Genomic DNA, 25,574 nt, shown 5'->3' with positions numbered 1-25,574 from the left:
ATCCTGTCCAGACGCGTTCCTCAGTCTAGAGATTTATTCACGTTTACTTCGTATTTATAGATTTGTGCAGACTCTCTTTTAAAATTAATTATATTTCTTTGTCGTTTGTAATTCGCGTGAAGATTCAGCGAACAAAGAATTTTTAGCGATATTTATCTTTCTTTAACTTCCGTTCCAAAAATAACACTTACACGATAACAGTGTTTGTTTGAGTACAAATTTCTTACTGCTTTAAAAGTCAATATACAAATACAAAATGCCAGGTTTTGGTGGATATATTTCTAATCGAGAAAATTTGACAAGAGCTTTTTTAAACGGCTTTTGAAAGCATCTCGCACAGGCAATGAATAAGACTAGATATATAGAGACATCGTTCTAACCAACTCTGGTAATTAACATAAAACGTTAGCATAAAGTCGATTAACGGATCTAAAATTTGTTTTATTTACACCTTTCATGAGAAAATTTGTGTTTCTCTGTTGAGGACGACAAATTTAAGCAAAATGATATTCTTACTGCAGTAGCTTTTTAGTGTACTGAAGAATGAAAATGTCTTAACTTTAATCTAAAAAGAACAAACCGCGGCGATAAATTATCAAACGCCCTTAAAGTAACAAGAAAACAGTTTTCTACAATATTGAAAGTCATTCTTAAGAATATTTTTTCCAATTATACATTTTGTATTTTATTTGTTAATTGTTCTTTTCCACGAACAATGAAACTACTGTAAAATTGAATTAAGGAGAAAAAACATTACATTTAAGTTGGGTCACAACTGCTCCTCACGACTTTCGTTTGAGGTTTCGCCGTTTGCCGCTTGAGGTTTAAATAGCATTCTATAAAAAAAAAAAATATCATAATTCCTGATCCATGACGAAATCATGACACTAGCTGTTAACAAATTTTACCATTTGTTTGAATAGTTTTGAGAGAATAAAATGAAGTAGTATCAAAAGATGTCTTCCAATTTTAGTTTAGATTCCGTTTAAATGACGTAAACTTCATACATAGTTCACCACGTCCGTTTAGATCCATGCCGTGAACCAATTTCAGTTCTTTACCTTATCAGTGAGGCAGGTGTTTTGAATAAACATGTACATATTAGTTTAATTCGGTTTAGATAACAACTAAGACACGAAACATTTTGTTCGGTGTCCGCTTGGACCCTGCCTCTGATTAAAAAGTGAATGTATTATCTTCCAACCGCGCAAATTTTAAATGATATTCGTAGTAAATGTAGATTATGTATTGCTTCAAAAGGTCATTGCACACTATTTTCTAGAATGATAAGTTTCAGTTTTTTACTGTTCTGATCTTTGGACAGAGTGAATAATTCACTTTCTTGAAGGATTTTCAAAGATTTTCAAAGTCAAAGATTTTTACAATCTGAGCAGCTTTGACTTTTAAAAAACATAATGTCGTAGGAGCCACGATTTAAGGCACTTTGTGTTTCAATCTGCAGGTTTTCAGCGATATTTGTACACATGTGTTAACTTCCATAAAATTTCCATGAAAGTGGAGAAAGCAAATTCCCTCAGCCGTTTTGAGATTACGGGGCATATAACCATTCAGCTCGTTTATTAATTTTTGTACCAGCAGTTCCAGTTTGTAGCATTTTTATCTCTCGAGTCGTCTTGATCGTTATTTTATGAAAAACGCTCCTAATACTCTTGAAAGGTAGTCATTCGTGCTCTTTGATTTCATTGTTATATTTGCCTTATTTTGAATGTGTCAAAACTCGCCTACTCTCGGACAATGGGACAATTGTTTGATATTAAAACTTATCATGTAATGTCTTAGTTTACTTACTGCACTTAGTAAGTGAATGTGGAATGTGGCATAGCAACAGTATCCAAAACAAACTAACCTCAGTGTCGCACAAAATTTGCGCATCCCAATTAGGAAAAATGCGATGACTTGACAATTTTTATGCTACGTAATTCTTCTAAGAATTTAATGTCCTTTTCCAAATTGTCGAGAACCTCAACATTATTTTCCTGTTACAAAGCAACCAACAAAACCATTTCCTTTTCAAAACTGCCAAAATTCTGACCCAAATTCAATACCAACAAATAGTTTTTAAAAAATTTCTGACTAGGGCCATGACCCTTGGTCTATTTTTGACGCAGGTTAATAAATGTCCATCGGAAATGATTCTCTAAGAGATTGTTGTGCTGTATAGAAAGGCAAGTGGAAGCACTTGATTTACTTTGTTTTTAAGTTCCATTCATCGAAGGTTCCTTAACAGGCTTTTCGATAACCATTCTAGCCGAGCACGGAGCGAAAACTCTGTTGTCTCGGTTGGTTACTTTTATCAACCAATAATTGATAACTAAGATAGAAAATAGAATGTGTATTTTTGTTCTTAGAGAATAGATCAGAAATAATGGCGACTAAAAAATGTAGTTTATTATACAAGCAGAACAATGTACTGCTTTGTCCGGTATGAAGTAAGGAATATATTTAAACTCAGTAAGTTATAATTTTCGCTCTTCAATGGAACGATCTTCGGTCGCGTCCACACTGGTTCAGTTTACGTTCAAAACAGATCGCTGTTTTGAGAGAGACTGAAGCACTGCATGGTTCTTTCGTTATAGCTAGGTGTAGTTGTTTTGGTTCGTAACTCATCGGTGGACCAACGTCACCCCATGCGGGGTTTTGACTTAAGACTGAGAGATCGCACGGACGAAGTTGAGTTATAATATTATATTAATAGCCTGTTTTTTGTTGGCTTTTAAGTGATATGACGCTGGCATGTGATACATAAATCGATGGCATTTTAACTTCAATACAAATCAATATAAGAGATTTGAAGTATGGACTCAACTAAATGTTATCTTTTTTTTAAGATATTGCCAGAATAAGAGAAACCTAGGACCCCTGTACTGCTATGGAAAGTTCTTGAGGAATCCTGTGATAAGTTGCTAAAAGGATCACATCCCGTTGGTATAGTCTTAAGACCTTTTGAAAGAAGGTTTGTTCGAAGCCCATGGGACCCTTCCTGGTCCGCTTCATATCAGTTTATTAGAAAGAAATTTTTCTAGCAATCGATGGAAACACCTGACTCTGAAACTGTCAAAAAGAGAAAATTTGGGCTTTTTTACATGATCCTTTCCAAATTTTCCATGTCAATATACGAATTCTCTATACCAGTCTTTGTATATTTCTAACAGCACTATCAGGAGAATCTTTTTGATGAGACATTCTCGTGACCTGTGTTCCGGCATAATTACATATTGGAAATGCGGGAAGAACTGGCAGGATGATACCTCTTAGAGCTTAAGTTATGAAAGAACAAGGTTCTGAACAAAACCAAGCTTTAATCTAGTTTGTGTAGCACGTTTAGAGAGAAAGTTGATAGCCATAGTATAAACTAGCCGTGGAATTTCTCTGACTGCACTGCCAAATTTATCTTATGTGCTGTTAAGTTTAGTTACGATATCCGGTAGCTTTTATAAAATACTTCCATTTCAGCTTTAAGAGAGCAATATTTGCCAGAGGTTTCCGGAATTTAAAATACTCGTACTTGCAACCCACACTTACTTCTTAGCCAATATTTTCAAAACAGCACAACAGCGCTACTCTAAAATAATCTCACGAGTTTCAAGGAGTGCAATTGTCTTCAAAAGACTTTCGTGAACTTTTTCTTGGTGACAGACAGAATTTTCTCATTTAGATTACCTGTTTATTTAGTTTCAAGTCTGTAATTACACTCGCGATAATGCTATCGATTTGTTTAGTTTGTGTAAACTTCCGTGACATATTTTGAATTTATGGTGTTGTGATACCAACTAAATATTGCCTTTAATTATCCACCAATATCATACAAAGTTCTATCGGAGTACGTGAGTTTTCATTTATCCATTCACGAACGTCTTTAGACTTCTTTAATTCCTTGCTCTGATTTTCCTCTTCCGCTAGATTCTTCACTAGTTAAGGAAAGTTTACATTCGATTTTGCGACTCTGACAAAATTTTGACTTTTCGATTTTATCAAACGTTCACTTTTGAGAACACTCACTAATTGCGTGCGGCGATATCTACAAAAGTGAAAGCACTCCTAACTTTCGCTCGCAGCTGGATTGGAATATTTCTGACATGTGAGTGCAGTCTCATAATATACAACTTAATAATGAAGTAATTCCCTGCCTGAAATATTTTTAACGTTTAATATTAAACAACGTTACTGCCGTAAGCTGGGCACGAAACCTTGGAAACGTAACAACGCTGCTCCAAAGAAGGTTGAACAAGTGTGGATTTTGAAGTACAATGTAGACTGAAAAAATAACGTTATCGTGTTTCTTACAAACCATGAAGGCAAACAAAACGTGCCAAAAAATTTCCCTTTGTTTCCGGGATTTACTTGGCTGACTTGTAATTCTCTAGACAATGGACTAATTAAATGGATAAAACCAACTAAAAGATCAAAATATACACACTTTTTAAAGCACTTATCGCATTCGGCTTAGCGATGTTGCTTACGGGTGATAAATAGATTAACAGTGAGGGGGGATTAATGGAAAATCAGCCCAAGACTACAAACACGCAAGTCGGCCAAAACAATTCACAAAAAACTCCAGTTGTGTTAATCTGCGTCTTAGGAAAAGCTAAAAACACAAAATCAGGTTGGAAACGTGTTTCTCCATGTTCTTTTTGAAAGCGGGGATGTCAATTCGGTTACCCATGCGTGCAACCCCGGGGATCACATTCTTGTTCCCACTTCAAATATAAACGCTATAAATATTCTCCGCATGTGGTCGTAATGTTACAGTTCCCACGATCCTCCACCACTACCGTAAGAACAAAAGACCGCTTACAAGTCGCCGTATTGGCTCGGTCACGTGACACGCTTGCCTAGCGTTTATAAACTGGAACGCGTTTGCAAAATGCTATAGTGCTTTGTGAAGCAACTTGAAGGCCACTTGACTGTCACAGTTGGATTAAGACTTATCTGTCTTTGCTTATTCAGGAAATCATTTACAGAAGAAGATGTCAGCGTTTAGTCCTGTCTCAAACTACGAAAAAGGTGCGGATTATTTTCCGTCTGTTCCGTCCGTTAGTGCAGTAACGTGGCCTAGCGCTGTTCCACCAGCCTTTGATCTCGGACCGTGGTATTCGTGGGGACTACCACACTCCAAATTGAACTGTCACGGGCCTCCTCCTCCACCAGCTGTTACCCCGTTGGAGTACACAAGCTTTTGGCCGACTGTACCCTCCCTAGGAAGCTGTGGTTTCTTCCTACCCTCTGGAAGTTCCCTGGCTAGATCGTACGAGAAACCAAGTCAATCCTACATTGGGCTCATCGCGGAAGCCATCCTCAGCTCTCCGGAGAAGAAGCTTGTGCTAAGCGACATTTACAGTTACATCCTAACACGCTATCCGTACTTCAGGACCAAAGGCAGTGGTTGGAGGAACAGCATTCGACACAATCTGTCGCTAAACGATTGCTTCATCAAGGCTGGTCGAAGTCCAAATGGAAAGGGACATTTCTGGACGATTTGCCCCATGTATTACGAAGACTTCTTGCACGGAGACTATCGCCGGAGAAGAGCTGGGAAGCCGTGTCTAAAGTTGGATTTGAAATCCGAGCGACTTCTGGCCGATCCTCACCGTTACTTCGCCTTTTTCAGCGAAGAAGCAAAGCCGAGCACGATCGCCCAAAGGGAGACAACTCCGCCGAGATACGAAGAACGCGAGCGTGATGAAATCAGAGACAGAGAGATCGACTGCGTTTCGATCGAACAGTGTTCGCCTGAACACGAATCAGGACGAAGAAGAAGCTTCGACGTGCAGAGTTTACTTTCGCCTCCGCATTAAATAGACTATACAAAATAGAACAAAGACATGAATTAAGGACAAGAACATAATTTATATATAACGTCTGGATTATGATAATTTAATTTTATGTATTTAGTATCTTACAAAGTTATTCTCGGGTCCTAGTTTATCCAGAAAAAAACTTTCCAATCATTCCTATGTATGAGAAAGTCAAACAAGAAAAAGGGGGAAAAATAATATCCATTTTCATGTTTAGATCTTGAAATCAACAACGCAAGTTTGTGTTGCGTGCGGACGAGTGATATTAATTCATGAACACAACTTGAAAACCGCAAATTGCATTTGTTTATGTAAGTTTAACGATCGCACATATTGTCTTTTAATTCCGGTCTTTTTCTCAGCTAAAATCATTCTTTGTATTATAAGGAAAATAGTTAGTGGTATTACCTTATTTCATGGTTCAAAGCTGGGTGAGCTATATATATTGAAGAATGGGGAAAGAAAAATAAAGAAAAATTTCCGACACTATTTTGACATTGTTTTGTGTTTAATGCACTCAATATAAGTGCTAATGGAGACATTATTCGGCTTAAGTTGCAACACAAGTTTAGTTCTTGGTAGATCTTAGAACCGTGGAAGATGTGAAATCTTGCGCTTGTAAACACGCGAATTTGGAGGGGAGAATCCTTTATGAACTTTTCGGGAGCTGAAAGCTGGAGTTTGACTTAACTGTTTGACATACAGCGATATCATGACGTGTCTTAGGAGAAGATTACCTACAACATAATTAATTGACAATCTGAAGAGGAGACGCAAGCCTAACTTAAACTTTGCCTGCGGAGAGAATTTAAATGCAGTGTAAAATTGACCGAACAAAGAAACTGCTTTAAGGGGGAACTTAATTGCTTCGGGTGGATATAACAACTATTGAAAACTGTCAGCGAGAAATTAGCTTTGTCTTCTTTGAAGAAAGAAACTATAAGAAAGAAAGTGTCATGCGCATGCGCAACATGCACAGGCTTGTTTTTCTCGCAGTTCATACTCCCTGTTAGCTTTGGTAAACCGCATGCTAGGATTAGTCGGTCCAAGGTTTACTAAAGATTTATTACCAACGACTTACAAAAGAAGGAGTATTTTCAATTCAAGTTAAACTGATTAAGCACTAGTCTTCTCTTTTAGGCTTGTTCTGTTATTGATTAGCAGTTTATTTTTCAAACTGCTCAAGAGATGACCTTCTTAGAATACTGTTATGCTGCGTGGGTGGGAAAGTGAAAACAGTTATTTTGTTCGATATGGCACATCGACTGCTGACGTTTTGAGTGTCAGTCCTTTCTTCAGCCATCTTCATCTAAACTAAGTTTGTGGCCAGTCAATTAACCAGCCCTGATCTATTTCAAATAAGTGAATTTGAATGGCTGTGCTATCATGGACTTTTCAACATGACCTACTGCTTGCGAGTGGGTAGCCATGAGGCAAAACTTACAACAGCTTCACTTTCAGTCACTTCCAACTTTTTCCGTTCATGAGGGATCGATTTCATAAATTTACTTTCAAATTTACTATACTCCCTCCCATTTGTTTTCAAAGGATAGTCAGCGAGGTAAGGTACAGCCGAGTTTATTATTCGCCTGCACAAAACATGAGAGTGTCTTTCAAAATTTCAAACTCCCAGTCAGTATTGACTAAGTAAAGAGTATCCGGATAGGTCAAACGGATCCTATGCAAGTATAATTTACAAATTCTGGCATTACTCAAGCAAAGTTTGCACGTGTAGCCCAGCTGGGGCCCAGCTGTTCGTACGAAACTGAACATACATAACAGGAAAAGGAAAGTTTAAACTGCATGCTTTCTCCCATTTGTTTTCAAGGGATGTGGCCAGCGAGGTATGGTAAAGCCGAGATGATTTTTCAAATTCGCCTGTACAAAACTGGAGACTGAATGTTTTAAAATTTCAAACTCCCGGTCAGTAATGACTAAGTAGCTTATAGCGTATCCCGACAGGTCAAACAAATCATGAGCAAGTATAATTTGCAAATTCTAACAGAAGGCAAGGAAAGTTTCGACGTGTTGCCCTGCTGAGGCCCAGTTTGCCCAGTGCACTCTAGTTTTCGCGCACGAAACTTAAACATCCAATGATAAGTATAGACACGTTTAATTATTTATATAAGCCAAGCAAGAGACTTAGATCTTGAGCTTGGGTAGCCAAGTCAGTATCAGAGCTGCCTCTGTTTTCAAAGGAGCCTTGGCAAACTAGACTACTACAAGCTCAGAATTAACTATTACATTTTTTTAAATATTTAAAACTGATTTATGAAGCATTGTAAGCTACGCATGAGATAATAAAACCATGTTAAATCTAGTTAACCTTGTAAGTAAATAAAATTATGAGAGCGAAGAAAAGAAATAAAATATAGAGAGGGCTTTAGTACAAAATAATTACAAATAGCGAAATAATACGGATGTAATTCGAAAATTTGTTGAAAATTAAAGCACCATTTTCTGCGTAGTTCCACTGTCAAATATAAACTGCCAGTAGTTCAAGACTAAGAACGCAGCAGGAGTCCAAGAACCCAGAATGCACTTAGTGTTTTTTTTTCTTTCAGATTCATGCAGTATAGCTTTGATTGACGCTGAACTTTCAAACAATATAATCAACTCTAGGGGACATGATATAACGCAGTGCGCTATTGTACCGTATCCATAATATGGTGCAAAACATGACTTAACCTAAATTCACTCAGTCCCAATTCTTTTAATATTGTCTTAGTGGGGGAAAGCTAACGTTTGAGTAGGTTTATACCGTTTTATTCCTCCACAATCCTTGCGGTTGTACTCTGCCATGATTCCCATCCGGCCGCAGTATAATCTTCCTAGGCCAATAAACTCTTATATTCTTATTTCAGCATACATCTATCTATTGTTATACCAAATGCTCTTCTTTTTATGACCATACAGAACTTTTTGGGGCTAAGTTTTTTCTATGGATCGATTTGACGTACGAGAACTCAGAAATAAAGGATGTTAAAGCAAAACTGCATATAACGTGACAGGGCAGGGGTTCTAGATTTAACTAGTATGTACTTAAAGTGTTTTGCGTGCAAACTTCACTTCAGCTTTCCGTTATGATATCGGATAGGTGTTTAGTGTGTTATATTGAAAACTTCTGATTAAATCCCCCTTGAAAGGGCGTGTGATATAAGTTCAGGTCCATGCGGCAGATCTTAAAGTGGGTGGGACAGAGGTGGGGTGCTGATGAAGATCACGTAATGGCCCTCAAGTTTGGAAAAGAAAACTATTAACAGCGCATAAAAGGGAGTAACTACAACGGAACGGATAAACTGCTTCATCTATCTCCACACTATGGCGGATTCCTTTCTGTAGTTTTGTCTTCCATAACCTGGATTAAAGAGAAAATTTATCTTAGAGTTTTAATTGGTTCGTGCGGCTCATTTGAGATCAGGTTTGAGTCCAGTATTTACTTTAACCACTACTTTGAAGAGACCACCTTGAATATGATACAAATCATATGTTAAATAACTATCGATATAGAGTGGTTTTCACTTGACTGTCCAAGTAAATTCGCATTTGCTTTGGTTTTGAATGATAACGCTAAACGATTGGCTTCAAACATTCGCACCACTTTGTCATCCAGTCTGAAGTAAAACTAGCGTTGCGCTCGCGTGTTTCCCGCCCTTCGCGTCAGCTACATGCACTTGCTTCAAGTTTTGATTGGTTCTTTGGATTGTCTGTGTCCATTGTGTGCTTTGTGATTGGTTGGGTAATTACTTTGGGTTTAGTTTTTTAAAGAAAATCGGCTTGTTATGAAACCCGAACATTCTCTTTTTTCCTCGTACTACTAGCAAAACTCTGTTCACTGACGTTTTTTTTTTTTTTTTAAATCAAGATCCTGTCCACGAGAACTGACTGAATTTTAATGGCTGTTCGGTATCTAAAGCTTATAGCCGATGAGGTTTATAAGCTAAAAGATAATAATAAATAATAACAATAATAATAATAATAATAATAATAAGAAGAAGAAGAAGAATACCGACTTTAAAATGGCTCCTCATCCGAAAGTAAAACTAACTACCTTACTAAGCCTGTAAAGAAAAGAGTGATCGATAAAATGTGTTTTTAGAGAAGTACAATGCAGTTTAAAGAACCTTTAACGGAGATCAGTCATTGCCAAATCAAACTAACATTTTCAGACATCATACTAGAGATATTAAAAAACAATTTACGAGATCATCTCTGCATTTCCGCCTTGACAACAATTATTATTTACCGACGGAAACAGGGTGAGTATTCGTTAGTTTGTCACTTCAGTTTGTTGTCATGGAGATATGTAACACTTGTGCCAGCAAGCCACCTTAACCTACTTGCAAAATAGTTGAGGCTATCCCCAAACTTGCATTTATGATCACGCAGATGCCTTTGTTAGAAATAAAGAAGGTAACGAAACAAAAGTGCCTCAACTAGTTTTACAAATTTTTGTAGTGGTGCGAAGGTGGAGTAAGGGAACCGGTTGTTGGAAAGATGATTGCGCTTTTAAACTAACATATTTTATTCAAATTCTGTTAATTTGCTACATAAACTGCAGTTAATATTGTGCTACATTCAGTGTAGGATCTTGAAGATCTTGAAGATCTTCTAAAGGAAACACGTTTCTGGTACTGCGTCATTCATTTCCACCACGAAGTAAATAATGAATAAAAGGTTAATTTCATACAACATATCAATAGATTTGAAAGTGATTATTTATAATTCGAGACGGACATATTTATATGTCTACAGTGAAATCTGTATTAAGGGGAGACCCTTGGGACACTCACTAGTTTTCGCTTAATAAGGGACCGTTCATTTTTTATGAGGGAGGGGGGGCTGGTGGGATTTGGGAAGCACGATTTAAAAATCGCATGACCCCCCCTCAGCTTACCAATTTTTTCACATGCCCCCCCCCCTTATAGCGGTCATTTTTGGGGATGACCCCCCCCCCAAAAAAAACAATTGAACAAACAATATTTAGATTTCAACTTTTTTAATATTTCTCTATTATCCCCCTACTTCACGTTTTGTGCTCACTGTGAAGACAATATTTACAATCCCTATACTACAGAGAGCTGTTGTTTGAAAAACAAATCAAAAGAAAGAGAAGTCAATTTCGGATCTCCTAGTTATGGCTCGCCCTGAGCGTGTGGCATTTGGCCTCTCATTGGCATCTCCCTCATCTGAATTGATGAATGCCCACAGTTTTAATGTAAAACAGATCAAATGTATAGAAGCTAAGTTGACGAAGGTTACGTAGGACATGGAAGCACTAGAAAATAAGAGCAATTATAACAGCATATTCAAGGGCATACTCAAACAGCACATCAACAAAAGGAGAGGGAAAAAAGAAAACCGTAGAAAGTCAAATGAAAGAAAGAGGAAGCGGACTGAAAACAACGTCCAACGAGTTTATGGAATCTGTGTTGGAAACCCGCTAAGAAATGATCTTCCACAATGCCTTGTGTACCCTCCTAGAACGGCCGTCCCGGAAGAGTGTATTAAAGTTGAGGATGTTGCCACGTCGTCGCACAGCTCTTGGAAGGGAATTATTTCACCAATGCTGCAAGAAGCAGAATCACCACCAACTTTGAGCAGGAAGTCAGAGATTATGTTTACACCTTCATGTACCCTGAAGAGTACACTCTGACGGAAAGCATTGCTGCTTCTTGCAGCATCGGTGAAAGAGACTCCCATAGCAGCACAAGCGGCGACGAAGAACTCGACGACAGCGAAGATGAAGATGAGTGCCAGTGAAAGTTGCATTCGAAAATAACAGTGTTAAATACTTCTTTTCAGTAACTACAAATGCTTTTTGTCGCCAAACGTTTTTTTAAAGCAGAAGGAAAGTTTGTAATAAATTTGTATCCTGCCTTCTATGTTTATTCTATAGCAATTTTTTTGTCATCACGCCATTTTAAAGTTTTACTAAAATATTTCACGTGACCTCCCCTTTTTCAATTATTTTTTTGGGATGGCCACCCCTCGAAAGCCATTTTTTTTCGCATGCCCCCCCCCCCAAATCCCACCAGCCTCCCCCTACCTGATAAAAAATGAACGGTCCCTAAAGGGTATCCGCTCTAAACAGGTTCAGCAATATGAAGGTGGATTAATCAACATGACACGAGCGCGGGACAAAGAAAAATTCTGAGTCCCCGACAGGAATCGAACCCATGACCTCCCGAACACCGGACGGGCGTTCTATCCACTGAGCTACGAGAACTCATGTGGAAAATGGTAATTCCTCATTACCGAACTTAAAATTCTCCATCTTTATTAACTTATCACTACTCACGATGACTTCGATAGTGTTGATCCTAGCAGTATGCAGGACACCTGTCATATATGAACTCAGTTAAATGACCTTGCTCTCCATGAGTTCTCGTAGCTCAGTGGATAGAGCGCCCGTCCATTGTTCGGGAGGTCATGGGTTCGATTCCTGTCGGGGACTCAGAATTTTTCTTTGTCCCACGCTCGTGTCATGTTGATTAATTCACCTTCACATTTCATTACCGAGCTTAAAATTCACCATCTTTATTAACTTATCACGGTTCAGCAATAATAGTTAATTATTAACCTTTTGTAACACAGTGCAGTGCAACACAGTGTAAGAACAGAGACTGGTCATAGCACAATGTCCAGTCAGTCAATGCATCAATCTGGAGTAATCATTTAGCTTTAAAACGACATCGCTGAACAATGTTTAAGTAGTCCGAGCTGAGCTTTTAGAAGTAAAAGGCCCTTGAAGTGTCCGCTTATTGCAGGTTTTGTGCAACAAAATGGCTTAATATTGGTGTCCGCGTCCGCTTAACAGAGGTGTCCGCTGAATGCAGGTTTATTTTACAGTAAATATGGAAAGACAATTTAGGGACTCAAACTGGTGTCCACCGCACTTTCTAGAGGGTGTCCGCTTAATACAGGTTTCACTAAATAATCTATGCCGGAAAAACTGTGCGAAAAGCCGTGTACAACATTGCAAATCCCTAAAACAGACAAGCTACAAAGTTACAACAGGTGCTTATCGAATTCTGCTTTGAAAAACGGAGAGTTTCGTGCCCTGACTTACAATGCAGTCTCGGTTCAAAGCGTGCCTGATTGGTCCCATGTTCCGCGCACCATGTCGCTGCTGAATCCACGCCGGCTTTTCAGGGCCCTTGTGTCCAACAAGCAGCCACGGCTCTCTCCGAAGCGGCACCGCAGGTGCTACAGCTCCAAGGCTGGACAGAGCACTCTTCCATCCTTTTATCAGCTCTATCCTCTCAGGATTCGTGGAATCCCACACTCCAATACGTACGATCAAGTTATCCGGAAGGCCTTCGATAAACGTTTTCATTTTAGAAGCCTTGTGTCGGTTTACTGCCGAATGTGTCGAAGCCCTTGGTTGCGTGTATACTGCCATTGAGATAAACTGTCACGATATTGTGACCTCTGCTCTGTAAGAATTGATTAGGAAATAGTTTTAGCCTTGATTATTTCTGTTACCTTGACAGAAGCTTTATCTCGACTTGATGGAGAGATTGAACAGGTGATTGGCATGGGTAGAGTGGACGAGGATGGGTTTGGATAAATACCGGTACTGCGCACAACAGAGGAAAAACAGAGAGATCGCTAACTCGTGTCACCATTATCAACCCCTAACACCTCCCTCGAAGGTTGAATCAATAGATAAAAAGGAAATAGATGCAAACTGTCTTCAACTCTCTGAATCATACCAGCAAAACAAAACAAACTTCCAAAACGTACTTTACGAAATTGCCAAAAAGATCCTAATCGTCAAGAACTCCGAGCGTAAGTCCAAACGTTTGGTAAAAGATTCTGTTGGATTAATTCGGTTATACAGGTCATAAGGTCACCTAAAATTCATCAAAGTGAACTTGCCTTTTTGCAGTAGTCTATCCCATTGACTTTAATAATTGACTGTACAAATGGAGTGGTTTTCAGATCATCTGGTTTTGCACAAGACTTAATAAAAATAGAGATGCTGATAGCTGCAAATTAAAAATTAAATCACATAGTCAAAAACCTTTGGAACTTTAGTAGTAAGACCTCAAATCTCTTCAGGAGTGTGTAACACGTAGATTCTCATTACAATATCATCCAGTTGGTTAATCTCGTGCTCATGTTTCCAGGCTGTGGGTGAAGCCGCAAGCTCGATCATTGCTTGGCTTGCCCTCTTCCTATAGAGAAAATTACCACGCGGAAAGACTTTTTAAGTCCAACTTTATAAGTTGGAGAACGAGATTTGGCCGAAAGCAGGAAGCAGCTTTTTTGAATTTCTCTCTTCAAATGAGTAACATATTAAATTAAACCATTATTTCGAGTTACTTTTGTGAAGAGGGTTAGGCAAGCCATTTCGTGATTATAACCGTTTGAGCAACACAAACTTTCAAGAACTTCTTTTTTCGTTTTCGCTACTATAGCATTAGTGACGACGGCTGCTAAGGTTAATTTCTTTCGCGCCAAAATGGCACTGGCCGACACGCGCGCACTTTTTTTCTGATTGATAAACTGACTCTTTCTCGTATCACAACTTGATGGTCTCTATCGTGGTGAGGTATGAGCCAGCAAACTCCCAGAGCTAACATCGAAAGAAATGTATTGCAATGAGTGAAGTTTAGAAACCATTTTTTCCCTACATTTCAGGTGCAACCATTTATGCTAGGGCATTTAAGCTAGTGTCTTTCCCGGCTAAGACTACAGCATAAGGAGAATGACTTCTGAACCCAACTTTAGCCTCTAATCAAATTAAAATATCAAAATTTCGATTAGCTGAAACGACTTAAATATGTGAAAAAAAGCTGCTTGTTTGAGGAAGGGGTTGGGTAGAGGACAAACCAACGAATGAAGAGAGAAGAGAGTCCTTTTCATCGCTCCATTGACCTCCTTCTACTCGTCTTATCCGAGTCTCCGACAATCTGTTTCACCAGCTGTTGAAAGTTTAGTAGATGTGGCCGGGCATGGTGACCTTTTAAAGAGGGACCCAATTGGTCACTCCTGACTTTTCTAATTACCGGTATTAGTGAAACTTCTGAAGTATTGATCGTTTACTAGTGCGCCTTCTGCAGCTAAACTGAAATAGCTTTGTGTGATTTATATCATAGACAGGATAATTAATACAATGATCATACTCATAGATGCGTAAAAATAAGAACAAACATTGTTGTTAGCATTCAATCATCTCAATTTTGTTACACATGACCGACAGAGAGTTTTCGTAACATGGGGCAGTGGCTTTTAAGCATTCGTTTAAATTGAGCCATGTCAGCAATAAACAAGAATTTTGTTGCTGTTGTTGTCGTTGTAGTTGTAGATATGCCATACCTTTCCCACAGTGCTCACCAGTGAAACCTTGTTTAACACATATGCATCTGTAGCCACGGTCAGTAAAGCCGGCTTGACACTTGTCAGGATGCTGAGCAAGACACGGAGAACTGGCGCAAGGATTCTACGAATAAACATAGCAGTAACTAATCAGTTAGCGACTTCTAACGTTATGTCCACATGTATACTTTGTCTGTAAACGGATACAAATGTTTTCGTCCACACGAGTCTGGGGGTTCACACCGGACCAAACATTCATGATCTCAATAAAGAAATCTTAAATGGTCTAGATAATATCCGATATCACACGAGTCCACCTAGGTACAAGACTGGCATTAAAGAAATTTAAAAAATGCGCTGGCAATGCGTCGTGACGTCAGCGTTTACAAATGTACAAGTTTAGTGTGTCTATACCGGAAACTATAATCAGATGGTTGCTCGTTTGCGAAATCATTCACTGAGATCGTAAACGAAAATTCACCTTTACAATATATCAGTTTACAGATGTATATTTAAATGTATGCGAGTGGCTAGAACCTAGCTAGTTCGATTAACGTTGTCGGTTTATAACTACATGTAGCTAAAGAGCTCGGCAACCAGATATGTTTAATCTTAGAAATGTATCTGGCAACTTGCAGTTACTAAAGAGGTCTTGTAAAACTTTTGTGCTTTATGCTGGCAAAAAAGTTACACTTACCTCAATAGAAGAATATATAGTGTCTGTCGCTTCTATCAAACCGTCAGGTCTCTGGGTGTGGTCGAGTCTGCTGAGATCACATTTTCCATTGGATGAAAAGTTGATTGACACACAGTCGTCAATCAAGTAGCATTTTAACTGACAGGTGTCAAAATCTTTTGTTTGGACAGTACTTAGGGCGTGGCCTCGCAATGCCTTGTTTGTTAGCTTGTGAACGAAGTTAATAGTTCTGCAAGCTGCAAGGAGAATAATCGTATGGTCGTTACTTTTGATCGTGTGCGCTATTCTGACCAATACGGTGGTTTAGTTTCGAGAGTCTGACAAGACACGTGACATTCAGATCCCTTAAGTGAGCAGAAGACGAATCAGAACAAGCTCAGGACCACAGAGTAGTGACTGTCTTGCAGAACCTGGCCATTTTGTATCTTACGATAACTGCAGAAATTATCGATTATTGAGCTAACACCTCCGAAAGAATTTGTTAAATACTGATCAGTTTTTAGGAAATAACGAAAGCGGCCTGGGGTTTCGAAGGAAGAAAATATCGCGGTTTGCGAGTAGATCAAGCTAAATTGGCCGCCTTAGTGCGCTTGTGAAGCGGACGTTTCGTAAGTTGACTAAACAACAATTCGAGCTAATTCTTTTCGTGTAAAACATCAATGCTGCCTTGGGTTACGAGGTAACTGACAACGTGATATATCAATAAATTTAATATATGACTGAGAAAATTACTTCATTGTGACTGGCTGAAGCTGAGAACAGGCCAATTTGTCGTTGTTTTTAATTTGCACTGCAGTACAAATTAGCGCGCGCGCTTTCGTAACTTTCTCAGGCATATAATAAATGAGTAATCGTATGGAAGCTCGAGCAAAAGGCTTTACACTACTCAGTGTAAAATACTTAATTCCACTCGCATTCCTAAGATTACTAATCAGATAGCAGTCTCGTTCCCAGAGGGCGGGAAGTACAGAGTCCCCGGAAAGGAGCTCGTTTCCGGGGACTCTGTTCTTCCCGCTCCCTGGATTGTACTTTGCACACATAAATATTTGAGGCTGATCAAACAGATCCCTGAAATTACCACAGGGAATTGGAAAACGTTCCCTAGCTTAATTGTCCTGTCTCGTTCATACACATCACTTGAGGAAATTTCAGTTCAAAAATATGTCGTGCATACAATCTGCCTGACATATTCAACACCTGCAGTATAAACGAATCGACCTTATGGTAATTAGTCACTTAGCAGGTGTCCTGGTCTGTGGTTGCAATGTTTTGCCGATAAAACTGTCCGTTTGCAAAACTTTATTTCGATCTGTGCTTGTTTAATTTCAAGAGGTGTCACAAGAAATATTTGATCAGTAATGTTTAAGGCTAGTTGTTCTGTGTTGAACGTCTCTTTCCAATGACTCGAATACAACCAGCTAGAGCGTCAGAACTTTAAAATACTTATATCTCATTATTTCCCATTGCAAGACCTACAGGGAACTGAGAAAAACGCACAAACTTTCACCAAGAGATTATCATCCTGATCATTTTTTGTTTTTGCTTCCACATACACTATATGAACATAGATGATAAATATTTTGCCGTGTTTTTTTTCTTTTCTCTTTTTTTGTCAACTCAGTAGTGAGTCTAACCCAAACACGAACCTTTTCGACGGGTTTCTGTCAGTTAAAAACAGCGACACACTTTTCTTGTTTAAAATTTTCTACGTCCACTAAAAATACTCACCTTTCACTCTTTCTCTATCCTTGAAGTAGACCCAGAATAAAATCCAAACAGTTGTGGAGTTTAAAAGAGACGCAGCCTTCATTGTGGAAAACGTATCTTATCTCGTTCAGCTAATTAATGATAGCTAATGATGGACGTGAGACATTGTTTTGTATGGTGCCTTGTCGGTTAGACATATAAGTGTCGATAACTGACGATCTGTAGCACATTGAACGAAGCTGTAAGGAACTGACCTTTTTGGGCTTTTTGCGAACGCAAGAAGTACATATGGGCACACATAAGCTGTTGAGGAGTTGTGGCAGGTTTGGCATTTAGCCAATAGTCATGGAACAAATATTTATGTGTGCAAAGTACAATCTTAAACTAGGTTTAATTAAACAAGTAATTAAAGTTGTTTACGTTTCTCCTAGCTTATCATAACAGAGGGCAATTATTCCTTTTGAACCACTTTCACGCTACTTCTCTAATTAAATAGGTAATTCTCACAAGGATTTCAATTATCACTAACACAATTATGAATAATTTACCATTGCTACTGACGATGCAGCCTTTATGCGCATCGCGGGCGCAAAGAGCAATGATGATGATGATGGTGGTGGTGGTGGTAAAGCTATATCAGGGAGCTTAAGCAACGACGACGGCGACGCCGCGGACGACACCTAGTCGAAAAGGAATTTATATTCAGTTTTACCAGCGAAGTTCGCGATTTTCTTAATCAGTCTGTTCACTAGGCCAATGGCTCTAGCTGACGTGTTCAGGCTAAATATGCAATGATAGCGCTCAGTTCCGAACGTAAAAAAAATTAGCCGTCGTCGATGGCGTTCCTCAGGCAACACAGAACTTGCTCATTTCACGTTCTTGTTTTGCAGAGGACGGCTAAGAAATGTACAAAGATTTAGGACGCAGGTGCACAGCTATTGTTTTTCTCATTAAACTCTTTATTTGCTGACATTGCCTTCGTCGTCGTGGTTTGCTAAAGCTCCCTAAACTCTGTCAGACTCAGAGCTCAATCTATTATCAAAAGGAGCCTTAGCAAACTATCTGCACTATTACAACTACAATTAGTAACTTTTATAATTGTACATATATAAAACTGAATTTTAAAAAGCATTCTTGGCTACGCCTATGATAATGAAACAATGTAAAAGCTATATCAACCTAATAAGTCTGTAAAATCATAAAAGCAAGGAAACATCAGAAAACATAATAAACTAGAAAAAGCTAACGCACAAAAACATAATTACAAATAACGTAATAATAAGATGATCTAGTTCGAGGATTTGTTAAAAATACTAGCACCATTATCTCCGCGTAGTTTCACTGACAAATATAAACAGCCAGTTGTTAAAGACTAAGAACTTAGCTGGAGTATTTTTTTCTTACACGTTCATGAAGTATAGCTTTGATTGACGCTGAACGTTCAAACTATATAGAGACAACAATTCTTATTTACCGAAGGAAACAGAGAGAGTATTCGTTAGTTTCTCAGTTCAGTTTATTTTTATTACTCAGTTTGTTGTCATGGAGATATATAACACTTGCGCTAAGCTACCTTCAATAATTAAGGCTATCGGTATCCCGAACCTACATATTTCTTCAAACAAATGCCTTGGCTAGAAACAGCGAAGAAAGCAAAACAACAGTGCCTCAACTCATCGTTTTAGAAAATGTTGTAGTAGTGTTGAGATGGTGTATGGGTTGCTGGATAAGCGATTGCCTTACATACTAACATATTTTATTCATATTCTGTTACTTTGCTGCACTAAGAAAACACGTTTTCGGTGCTGCAACGTCCATGTTCACTACAACATAAAAAACTAACTATGTCAACTTCATATCAGTTGATCACGGCATTAGATACAATTCGAGACAGAGTTTATAATCTATGCCGAAAAAAACTGCCGAAAATACATGCGCTATATTAACAGTATTGAAATACAAATGATTACAAATGCTGATGATTATTTCACAGTACATTCTTATCGAGGATTAGCTAAATTCTGCTTTGAAAAACTGAGAGTTCCGTGAACTGACTTACAATGCAATCTCGGTCCAAAGCGTGACTGGTCCCTCGTTCCGTGCACCATGTCGCTGCTGAATCCACGCCGGCTTTTCAGGGCCTTTGTGTCCAACAAGCAGCCACGCCTCTCTCACAAGCGGCACCACAGGTGCTACAGCTCCAAGGCTGGACAGAGCACTCTCTACCCCTTCTATCTGCTGCATTGTACCGGGATTCGTGGAATCCCACACTGCGATAAGTACTATAAAATTATCCGGTAGGCTTTCGATAAATGCTTTCATTTCAGCGACCTCATCTGTTTCTCCGTATGTGTCAAAGCCCTTGCTTGCGTGTATAGAACCATTGGGATAAACTGTTACGATGTTGTGACCTCTGCTCTGTAAGAATTTATAAAGAGATAGTTTTAGCCTAGATCGGCCGGATGTGATGGAGAGATTGACCTGAGACAATCGGGAAGGTTGGGTGTGGATGGGTTTGAATAAATACGCTCTGAGACCCCTGAATCGTGTTACTGATGGGGAAACATTTAGTTCATTGTATGGTCAGAGACAAAAGGAAACAACACACAACTCTGTGAAAAAGTGAACACAGAGGATCAGGTATTTCGTAACCCTCTTTCTGTTGCCAAATTGAGCTCAGTAAAGGTTTTGTTTCAAGTCCGATGATGATGATCAAGTCCCTTACCCCACAATCATCACCTCCCTCAAAGGTCGAATAATTGTCAGTTAAAAACGAAATAAATGCAAGCATCCGTCATCTTTTTGAATCAAATTAGCAACTTCCCAAAGCGACTTTATGAAATACCAACAACTGATCCAAACCGTCAAAAACTCGAAAGGCACTATTTTTTTTTTTTTTGGCAAAAAGAGTCTATTAGATTAACTAAGTTATACAGGTCATAAGATGGACTTACACTTTTGCAGTAGTCTATCCCATTAACTTCAATAATTGACCGTTTAAATGGGGTGGTTTGCTGATTATTTGGTTTAGGAAACGACGTAATATTAATAGAGATGCTGATAGCTGCAAAATAAAAATGAAATATATCACCCAGTCAAAAGCCTTTGCAACTTTGTAACAAGGCCTCAAATCTCTCCAGGAGTGTTCAACACGTAGTTTCTCATTACAATATCATCCACTTGGTTAATCTCGTGCTCATGTTTCCTGTGGTTGAAGCCGCAAGCTCGATCATTGCTTGGCTCGGCCACACCCGCAACAGTTACCACCAGACAGGACTTGTTACCTTTTTCACTCTAGGAACGAGATTTGGTCGAAAGTAGGAAGCAGTTTTGTTTCCATTTCTTTCTTTTAAATGAGCACCAAACTGCCAGAGTTAACATCGAAAGAAGTGAACCCTACTTTGGCCTCCAGTCAAATTAGAACACATCTTAAACGACTTAAAGCTCATTTATGACAACATTAAAATTCGATTCTCATTTACAAATGTGGTCAATGAATAAAGCTGCTTGTTGGGGGGAGAGAGAGAGTCGATGAAAAACAAACTAACGATTCAAGACTCCTTCCTCGCTCATTCGCTGCCCTATCCTGTCATTCTATTCGTCCTATCATCGACAAAATAATGTTTCACTAGCTGCCAATTATTAGTCAAACTTTGGCCTCCTTCGATCTATATCATAGACATCATAATGGAGACAATATTATACTTATAGACGCGTAACACTGTTGGTAGCGTTCGATCATCTCAGTTTTGTTACAAATGACAGACAAAGAATTCTCCTAACACAGGGCAGTGGCTTGTGAGCGTTCTTTTAAATTAACCCATGTCCACAATAAACAATGATTTGTTGTTGTTGTTGTTGTTGTTGTTGTTGTTGTTGCTGTCGTCGTAAATATATATATGCTATACCTTTTTCACAGCGTTCACCAGTGAAACCTTGTTTAACACATATGCATCTGTAGCCACGGTCAGTAAAGCCGACTTGACACTTAGTGTCAGGATGCTGAGCAAGACACGGAGAACTGGTGCAAGGATTCTACGAATAAACATAGCAGCACTTCAGTTGTAAATTAAGCAATAGACCACAAGTTTTTATGGTGTATAGGCTGATAAACCACGCAGGATGTTGGAAGAACACGAGAAGAATTCGCCTGCGGCTCGTGATTTACGAGTTCTTCTAGTATTCTTCCAACATCCCAAGTAGTTTATTACGTCTCTAAACCATAGAAACTTGTGGTCTATTGCTTTTATACAATAATTCAGAATACACGCGAAATTTCCATGAGTTTAATGGCACAATAAACCATAGCTGATTGACCAATCAGAGCGCGCGCATTCATTTGGTTATTATATAAACACAGATAAATCGTTCCATTACTCCGTGATTATTGTAAATATATTCAATCTTAGAAATGTAATGTATCTGGTAACTTGCAGGTGCTAAAAAAGTCCTGTAAAAACTTTTGTGTTTTATGCTGGAAAAAAGTTACACTTACTTCAATAGCAGAATATATAGTGTCTGTTGCTTCTATCAAATCGTCAGGTCCCTGGGTGTGGTCGATGCTGTTGAGATCACATTTTCCATTGGATGAAAAGTTGATTGACACACAGTCGTCCTTCAAGTAGCATTTTAACTGACAGGTGTCAAAATCTTTTGTTTGGACAGTACTTAGGGCGTGGCCTCGCAATGCCTTGTTTGTTAGCTTGTGAACGAAGTCAATAGTCCTGCAAGCTGCAAGGAAAGTAATCGTATGGTCGTTAGTTTCGATCGTACATCACGTATATATATACCTCATAAAGCAGTAATCTGCCTAACACAGTGGTTTAGTTTCAAGAGTCTGGAAACCCCCAATGGGAATTATCCTAGCAGGGTCAGTGAAAGACCGACATTTTACCCTCGCTCGCCATAGAGTCTCCAGTAGCTCAGTTGTTACAGCGTCTGGCTTAATCATGGAGGGTCGTGGGTTCAAATCTCATCTGGAACTCGGGTTTTTTTTTTTTTTTCTTTCGAGTTTTCAGTTGATGCTGTTTCTATCATTTAATATGAAAGATAACCAACCAAATCTTTAACTATTTTGCCTTTATTGCAGAAGATCAGACCTCCTGCACGAGTAAATATTCACACACTTGGCTGTTTATCAAGTTTAGGATGATAAAGTTAAATTCATCGCTTAGCGCTGTTGTCAAGCTGACGTTTCGTGAGTTGGCTGAACAACAATTCGCTTAATAATATCAATATTACCTCGGGCTACGAGGTACCCGACAACGTGATATGCTGATAAACAAGCTCATTACACGACTAAGAAAATTACTTCATTGGGATTAGCTGTGAGCAGGTCAATTTATCGCGAATTTTTAATTTGCACTCAGTGCAAATTAACGTTGCGCGCTTTCGTGACTTTCTCAGTCATATAGAGCCATTTTGATGAGTCATCGTTTGGAAGTTTGAGCAATTAAAAGAATTGAATCGTCCTCTCTTGTTCATACACATCACTTGAAGAAATGAAATGTGTGTAGTACATGCAATCTGCATGACATATACAACACCTGCAGTATAAACGAATCGACCCCATTATATTCAGTTAGCTGTAGTTTACAAGGGGGCAGGTGCATTTGATGGTTCTTGGTTGCAATGTTTTGCCAATGGAACAGTATGTCAGTTCGCAAAACTTAATTTCGATCTGCACTCCTTTTTCGCCAATATTGCTTACATTTAATTTAATTTCAAGAGGTATAACAAAAAATATTTGATTCTTAAGGCTAGTTGTTCTGTGTTGGACATGACTTTGACGACTCAAAAATGGCTAAGAAGCGAGGAACTTTAGAATAATTGTATCTGATTACTTCCTATGACAAGACCTTCACGAGAGAAAAACGCACAAACCCTCACGCGCACCATATCAACATAAAAGAATAAACATTTTGCCATTTTTTTGAATTGATCACCGAACCTTACCTTAACATTTACCTCTTCGGCACTGAGTTCAAAACAACGACACAATTTTCTTTCTTAAACTTTTCGCTTCCGCTTTAAGCCTTTAAACTTACCTTTCACTTTTTCACGGTCGTTAAAATGGACCCAGAATAAAATCCAAACTGTTATGGAGTTTAAACGAGATGAAGTCTTCATCGTAGAAAGTTTTCGTAGATCGTTCAGTTAATTTTCAGGGACGTGAGACATTTGCACATTATCTTGTGAATTAGACACAATGATAAGTGTTGATCAATGACGTTCTGAAGTGCAATGAAGCTATAAGAAACTGACTTTTTCGGCTTTTTGCGGACGCAAGATCTACTTCTGGAGGCCGATATGTAGTTAGAAAGTTATGGCAGGTTTGGCATTATGCCAATTGTCAAGTAGGAAATATTCAAATCTGCGGAAGACAATCTTAAATTATGTTTAATCAAAGAAGTAATTTAAGTTGTTTACGTTTCTTATAGCTCATCATAATAGTGTGTTATTATTGGTTTGAAGCCACTTTCGTGCTGTGGCACAAATTGCTAGTGAAGAGGCAGCCTTCATGCGTATCGCTAATGCAAATTAAAGAGCAATGATGAAAATGATGATGATGGCTATCTGACTCACAATGATGGAAGATCCATTGAAAGATTCTTTTTAAAGAAGCTATAAAAAAAACTAAAGATTCTCGCAGTCAGCGGGGTAAGACATGTATAGACCGTATGTGATTGGCGTAAAGGCCACATGACTCAAGAAAAGCAAACGCAAAGCGCCAATTTTTCAGCCTTGTCTTGCGGTGACGAGTTACAGCTGGGGATATTAGATTGTCCCGGCATACACTTCAAGCGTGACACAACAGTTGGAGAATCGGACATAATATTTATGCCCGCTGCATACCCTTGATAATTTGCGGCGTAATACTGTTGTTTTACAGCATAGAAGACTTTATGTTCGCGAACAATCGGACAGAATAGTGTAGTAGTGTGGAAAAAATAAAAACGGCTTTGGTCAAAGTGCATAGGCTCGTTACCTGTGCATTTCGAAGTGGTTGTAGGCCACGCAGGAATGGTACTTCTGTCAGGATATAATGAGCGCCGGACATTTTAATTTGTCCGTCGCATTAATTATAATAATGATAATGATAAAGACAATGACAATGACAATGACAGTGACAGTGACAGTGACGTTTCGAAAACCTGAGCGGAAGTCATCTTCGGAGTCAAGTGAATAGTGTTTGTCAGTCGATGATGTTTTAAGTCTGGTCCGTTGAACGTGAATGGTCAGTTTAGCCATGACGGTATTGGCTGAAAGACTCGAGTAAAGTTTGTCATCAGTCATTGGTCGGTTTCGATCCGTCTATTGTTGGTCAAATTGGTCGGTTTTTGGTCCGTCTGTTGTTAGTCAAATTAAGTCGGTCTGTTAGAAGTCCGTTTGTCGGTTTCATTTCCGTCGTGGATAAGTCGTTTGTAAGGCGCCGGTAGTTGTTGGCATCTGTTAAAGTGCCACTGAAACGAAATTTTCGTATGTGAGATTTTTGCTTAGTAATAAAGTTTCAACCTTACTTGGAAACACTGCAGACTTTTTTTTCGCGTACGGTAAGCGAAAACTGCTTTTTTAGCCGTTCGAAGTTGGCTGGTTAAGCCCAAAATTGGCGGCCATCTTGGCACGGCCAAAACAGCCTAGTGACGTCACTGGTTGTATTACTCTCATGCCGCACTGAAAATTTAGAGTGATAATGGGAGAAGAGAATACTGTTCGAAGCCCCCCCAAAAAACATCTTAAGGACATCTTGGAGCTGTAAAGCAGATAATAACAGTAGCCTTAGACATAAAGAGGTAGAGAGTCGATCCTGGGGCTTTTCAGTCTATTTAATTGGATATTTGCAGGATATTTTATGCAAGCAAGCAAACGAGTGGGAGTTCTTAGATCGCAAAATGATCGGGACTCTTGGTGAAATGGCCAGCACTCAATTAAACAATATCTACACTCATAAAGTAAAAAAAGACATGAAAACAAGAGAAAGCGGCTTTTGAAAATGTTATCCGGAGTGCTGCTGCACGAATCGCAGC

The 25,574-nt window shown here is 38.8% G+C and overlaps 3 protein-coding genes and 1 non-coding gene across 4 annotated transcripts; 2 read left to right on the top strand and 2 right to left on the bottom strand.

The window, feature by feature from the left end:
• Positions 1-4,880: 4,880 nt before the first annotated feature.
• Positions 4,881-6,305, top strand: LOC110061345 (uncharacterized). The gene has a single exon (XM_020768193.2). The coding sequence runs from the start codon at positions 4,989-4,991 to the stop codon at positions 5,814-5,816; it is 828 nt and encodes a 275-aa protein (XP_020623852.2). The 5' UTR covers positions 4,881-4,988; the 3' UTR covers positions 5,817-6,305.
• A 5,895-nt stretch (positions 6,306-12,200) lies between these two features.
• On the top strand, positions 12,201-12,273 carry Trnan-auu (transfer RNA asparagine (anticodon AUU)). Its single transcript has one exon. It is a non-coding gene; the product is annotated as a tRNA-Asn (tRNA).
• A 1,425-nt stretch (positions 12,274-13,698) lies between these two features.
• LOC149118185 (uncharacterized) lies at positions 13,699-17,650 on the bottom strand. Its single transcript, XM_089282309.1, has 3 exons — positions 17,569-17,650; positions 15,841-16,121; positions 13,699-15,267 (listed from the first exon to the last, which is right to left on the bottom strand). The coding sequence occupies exons 1-3, from the start codon at positions 17,648-17,650 to the stop codon at positions 14,986-14,988; spliced, it is 645 nt and encodes a 214-aa protein (XP_089138435.1). The 3' UTR covers positions 13,699-14,985.
• An 835-nt stretch (positions 17,651-18,485) lies between these two features.
• On the bottom strand, positions 18,486-23,880 carry LOC149118184 (uncharacterized). Its single transcript, XM_089291072.1, has 5 exons — positions 23,595-23,880; positions 22,043-22,278; positions 21,456-21,582; positions 20,502-20,611; positions 18,486-19,965 (listed from the first exon to the last, which is right to left on the bottom strand). The coding sequence occupies exons 1-5, from the start codon at positions 23,674-23,676 to the stop codon at positions 19,603-19,605; spliced, it is 918 nt and encodes a 305-aa protein (XP_089147198.1). The 5' UTR covers positions 23,677-23,880; the 3' UTR covers positions 18,486-19,602.
• Between the last annotated feature and the right edge of the window lie 1,694 nt (positions 23,881-25,574).

The sequence above is a fragment of the Orbicella faveolata genome, unplaced genomic scaffold (genome assembly GCF_042242905.1).
Source record: "Orbicella faveolata isolate gen_17 unplaced genomic scaffold, um_ofav_v1 contig_1, whole genome shotgun sequence".
NCBI lineage: Eukaryota > Metazoa > Cnidaria > Anthozoa > Scleractinia > Merulinidae > Orbicella > Orbicella faveolata.
This window is presented reverse-complemented; position numbering and strand designations above follow the sequence as displayed.

What these genes read in the sequence shown, in the direction of transcription:
- LOC149118185 (XM_089282309.1), bottom strand. Translation starts at nt 17,650, where the DNA reads ATGAAGGCTGCGTCTCTTTTAAACTCCACAACTGTTTGGATTTTATTC. An exon ending in GGATAGAGAAAGAGTGAAAG is followed by an intron (nt 16,122 to 17,568) that starts GTGAGTATTTTT and finishes TGGTCAGAATAG; the next exon opens with CGCACACGATCAAAAGTAAC. An exon ending in CTATATATTCTTCTATTGAG is followed by an intron (nt 15,268 to 15,840) that starts GTAAGTGTAACT and finishes GTTTATTCGTAG; the next exon opens with AATCCTTGCGCCAGTTCTCC.
- LOC149118184 (XM_089291072.1), bottom strand. Translation starts at nt 23,676, where the DNA reads ATGAAGACTTCATCTCGTTTAAACTCCATAACAGTTTGGATTTTATTC. An exon ending in CTATATATTCTGCTATTGAA is followed by an intron (nt 21,583 to 22,042) that starts GTAAGTGTAACT and finishes GTTTATTCGTAG; the next exon opens with AATCCTTGCACCAGTTCTCC. An exon ending in GGATAGACTACTGCAAAAGT is followed by an intron (nt 19,966 to 20,501) that starts GTAAGTCCATCT and finishes AAATTCTTACAG; the next exon opens with AGCAGAGGTCACAACATCGT.
- LOC110061345 (XM_020768193.2), top strand. Translation starts at nt 4,989, where the DNA reads ATGTCAGCGTTTAGTCCTGTCTCAAACTACGAAAAAGGTGCGGATTAT.